Source organism: Antrostomus carolinensis, unplaced genomic scaffold (genome assembly GCF_000700745.2).
Source record: "Antrostomus carolinensis isolate BGI_N321 unplaced genomic scaffold, ASM70074v2 scaffold48221, whole genome shotgun sequence".
In the NCBI taxonomy this organism is placed as follows: Eukaryota; Metazoa; Chordata; class Aves; order Caprimulgiformes; family Caprimulgidae; genus Antrostomus; species Antrostomus carolinensis.
In genome coordinates, this window is record NW_010292982.1 from 68,294 (window position 1) to 72,483 (window position 4,190).

Consider the following 4,190-nt stretch of genomic DNA (forward strand, 5'->3'; position numbering starts at 1 on the left):
TTTTTCTGGACAGCTTTTCTGATTTTTTTCTTGCAAGTTGTTGAAATCAAAGAGGGACTTGTGTGTTCACTGCACTGACTCTTTGCCTGCCTGGGGTACTCCAGAGAGAGATGAAGTGGCTTTGCCCAGCTATATCATAGCACTGCATGTTTCTGCACAGCGTGCACGTATTTTTAACTAATTGTAGCTGGGCATTTAAGTACCAACTTCAGTCAAAATCTCACAGACATCATGTAACAAAAACATACGAACGAGTATCAGAGTCAACAACTAAATTATAGCATTGGCTCATAGCTGAATTTCCTGCTCACAAATACTGGGATACAAAACTGCCTCATCAGGTGCTTTGCACTCGCTGGCACTGAGTCAGGGCACCGCGGACATCTGACTATCTCCAGCGTTAAGTCTCAGTGCACCCGGATGGGCTGTTCTCTGCTGTCAGGGGAGTCAGAGAGACCAGGGCTCGGCACTTCCATAGCTGTGCCCCAGCTCACAGCCCCCACGGGCTGTTTGTGTGGCAGCCTCCCAAACTAGGTTGGAAACTTTTTTTTTCCCTCCCAAACGGGCTCATTTTCTCGATTCAAATCCCAGGGTGGCCCAGGAATAGTTGTGTCAGCGTGGCAGATCAGGCAGCGGGCACCAAGCAGTGTGCAGGGCTGGGGAGGACAGGATGAGGGTGTGCTAGGACTGTATGGCTGCTGATGGCAAAATATCGGACCACGGCCTAAAGACACAGATGGCCTCAACGTCAACTATCTCACATCTGTTTTCTGCCTCTTTCCAGTTGAAAAATGATTGGAGACAGAAAAGGAAAATATTATCAGTCCAGAGGAGGGGAAAATCAGTGGAGGATCAGACTGAAAAATCAAAGACAAAAAGTCTGTCATGGAGACAAGGGATAAAAACTTGAGGGACTCACATTTCTGCAGCAGCAAGACAGTGCTCCAGATGATTCACCTTCTGCCTTGCTAAAAATGTTTCTGGTGAGTTTGGTGAGCGTTGCCCAGGAGTGGCTGCACTTACACCAAGATTGTGTTTGTTGAAAATATTTCATTTTCCTCATTCTCATCACTCTCAGTGAAAACTGTTTTTAAGCTAAAGCATATCATATAGAGTTCACCCCTTACCTTTTGGTGGGGAAGAGGATGAAAAGCTCCTCATCAGCCTACACGCTGCTGCCAAATTTTCCAGGGTGAACTAGCCAGAGAGATGTTTAGGGGGAAAAAAACCTGAGCCACAAGTAACAGGAAGCCAAGACCCTTCTCTCCTGTGAGCAGTCCTTTTATGAGCAATACTTACCAAGCCTCGTTGTGCAACTAATTAAGCAACACAGCCAAGACTGCCTGTTGCTGAAGGGATGGGACTACACGTGTCTCACATGCCTCAGCCCCCAGGGCTCCTGCTCTTTGATTTATGGTGCCACTAAAGTTAAAGAGGTGAAATTAGGGGAAACCTGTTGCAGCTATTGCTGTAGGAGCTCGAGATGGAAATAGCAGGATGCAAGGAAGAAGAGGATGGTAATTAGGCAAAATTCACATACCAGGAAAAAATTTAGCTACTTTATTTTCATCCCATGTCTGTAGTGGCTGGCACAGACTGGCCCAGGTGTCCCACAATGCCTTCAAATCAGAGTTTCTCAGAGATGTCTCTCACATTTCAGGAGGTGTTTGGGGTCACATAACTCTGTGCTGCTCACACACATGACTTGCTTCAAGCCATTTGTTTTTTACCTGAGTTACTCCCTCTTTGCAGCTCTGAGCACAATCCTCCTAAAGCTAACAAGCAACAGCAACAGGCACGTGCCGGGGCAAGGACCTGCTGCCATGGAAGGGAGAGGGCAACCACCCATCTAGTAGCAATGAGAACATGAAACACAGAGCTGGAGCTCCCTAAGTCCTGCCACCTTGCTTTTCACCATGGGCTTACAGGCCATCCCCAGATACAAGTCTGATACACATGGAGAGGCATCACCCATGCACGAGAAGCAGTCGTGACACCAAACCCATCCTCACTACAAAGATTAACTGTGGAAACAACGCCAGCTATCTCCCTGCGTTCGCAAGCCTTACTTGTTGCGGTACTCATCGAGTGTGCGCTGGGCATCCTTCTCCTCCCGCTCCAGCTTGGCTCGGTCTGATGCCAGCTCCCGGATGCGCTGGCGGTTGAACTCGATCTGCCCAGCGAAGGCTTCGTCCAAGCCCACCAGCTCGTCCATGCGCTGGAAGGTCTCCAGCTGCTTGCGCAGGATGGCGTTGCGCTGCTCCAGCACGCGCGCCCGGTTGATGTAGCTGGTGAAGCGCTCGTTGAGCTCCTGCAGGTTCTCCAGGCCCCGGGCTTGGGCCAAGCTGTCGAATTCAGGGGAGCCTCGCAGCTCATCATAGGCGTCCGACCGCTCGTACTTCTCCTTGCGCACCTCGCGAAGGAAGCTGCTCCTGTACATGGTTTCGGGGGGACTGCGTGGTGCCGAGGTCCCCTCTTGCGTGCCTGCCTGTCTCTCCAGTTTGGATCTGAATTATGTCTGGGGGGTTTGGGGAGGAAGAACTGAACATAATCACCCCCCCAGATGTTTAGGACTTGTCTCCAGGGCGGTTTGTGGCACTAAAGGCATCATGTGCAGCAGTGAACTAAATAAATCCCAATGGCCCCGCCTTGGGGCTGCCCGGCCGGGTGTCAGCAGTTTAGAGGAACAGCAGGTATCGGGGGGGCCAGGGGCTTTTCTTTTCGTGCGCTGCCATTGTGTGCGACCAGAACAAAAGAGAGCAACGTCCAGCTTTTGCCTGGTGGATAAAAGCATTATCTCTGGACAACAAAACGAGCACTCTGCAGTTTCGGAGGCTGAGCTCAAAGCCTTTCGTGGCTGTGCTGGGGGGAGAGCTTTGCCCCATGGTGGTGTCCCCTGCACTGTGCGCAGAGGCCTTCTGCTGAGCCAGGATTTTGGAGTGAGCAGATAGCAGAGCTTGATTTTTGTTATTTGACAGTTTGCAATTGCTTAGGATGATGGGATGGTGTATAAAAGTCAACGTGACTGCTGCTCCAAGTACCAGATTTAGCCATTTAGTTCTCACTTCATGCTTCTTCATGTCAGCCTGCTCTGCAGGTTATTTCTACCTGGCATGAGAGGCATCAAAGCAGCAGTGGTACTAAAATATCCCCATGCTTAACAGGGCCCTGGTCAGAGGCCACTTTCCTTAGGGATGGCCAAGTGCCATGTCCTGTCATGACTTGGTGGACATATCATACTATCCCATGGAGATATCATCCTTCCTTCCTTCCCTTCACTCCCACCGTAATGGAGTCTTGTGTGCTGCCATTCCCTGAGAGGCTTTAATTGCTCTGGAAGTAAAGGATGTATTTCCTCTTCTATTTTTTTTCCAGTCTTTCCCTTTTCAAAATCCTGTTTCTTGGGCCTGTTCTTCCAGAAACACATCTACCTCCCCAGTCAAAAACCCCAACACCAAGACAGTCCAATGGCGAGATCTCTGTTAATAATTCACTTATGTAAAAGTCACTCTTTAATTTTTTAATAGTTGCACGTATTGGAACCTTAACGGTGAGTGGCCTCACTGACAGCAAGTGCAGAGGGGAAGAAAGCAGCTGGGTGGGTGCTCAGGCAACTCTCAAGTTTGAATTCTGCATTATCAAATCTGAATCAAAAAGAAAAAAAAAGTTCATTAGAAGTTTTCTGCATCTTTCCTACTCTGCGTCAGGTTATTTGGAAGCGCAGTGGGGAAAGATCAAATGGTGTTTCAGAAAATATCAGAGTAGGATTTGTATATGCCTTGTGCAGCTCCACACCCAGTCTCTGAACTACACAAACAGCAAAACAAGGGTAGATATTTTTGAAATGTTTGGGATCTTTATGTAGCAGTGGATGGGAAACCACCACTGCAGCTTTCCATGCTGCACAAACACGTTGGCATTTGCAGCTCTCTGGCTGGACAAGCCTGCCCAGCTGAACAATGTAGCTGAGCTTTTTACAGTTAGTCTTCCAGAAGAGATCAGAAGGTAGATTCTGCTGGATTGTGGGCGGTGTATTTACATGGCAGGAGTTTTTCAGGCTTTAGAGAGCCTTTCAGTACAATAACAGCCCATGTGAGTATTATCCCATCCCTCTCTCTGGAGCTGGAAGCAGCCCTCACTCCACGCTGACCGTGCACCGTAACTCACAGAATCCCAGAATGGCCTCGATT

General features: G+C 49.0%; 1 protein-coding gene across 1 annotated transcript in view; it reads right to left on the bottom strand.

Moving 5' to 3' along the window:
* The window catches only part of BFSP1 (beaded filament structural protein 1), a 19,858-nt gene extending 17,190 nt beyond the window's left edge, over nucleotides 1-2,668 (bottom strand). Inside the window, exon 1 of the mRNA XM_010177125.1 lies at nucleotides 2,070-2,668. Coding sequence (XP_010175427.1) covers nucleotides 2,070-2,440 — 371 coding nt within the window. The 5' untranslated portion in view covers nucleotides 2,441-2,668. The remainder of the gene's footprint in view (nucleotides 1-2,069) is intronic.
* Between the last annotated feature and the right edge of the window lie 1,522 nt (nucleotides 2,669-4,190).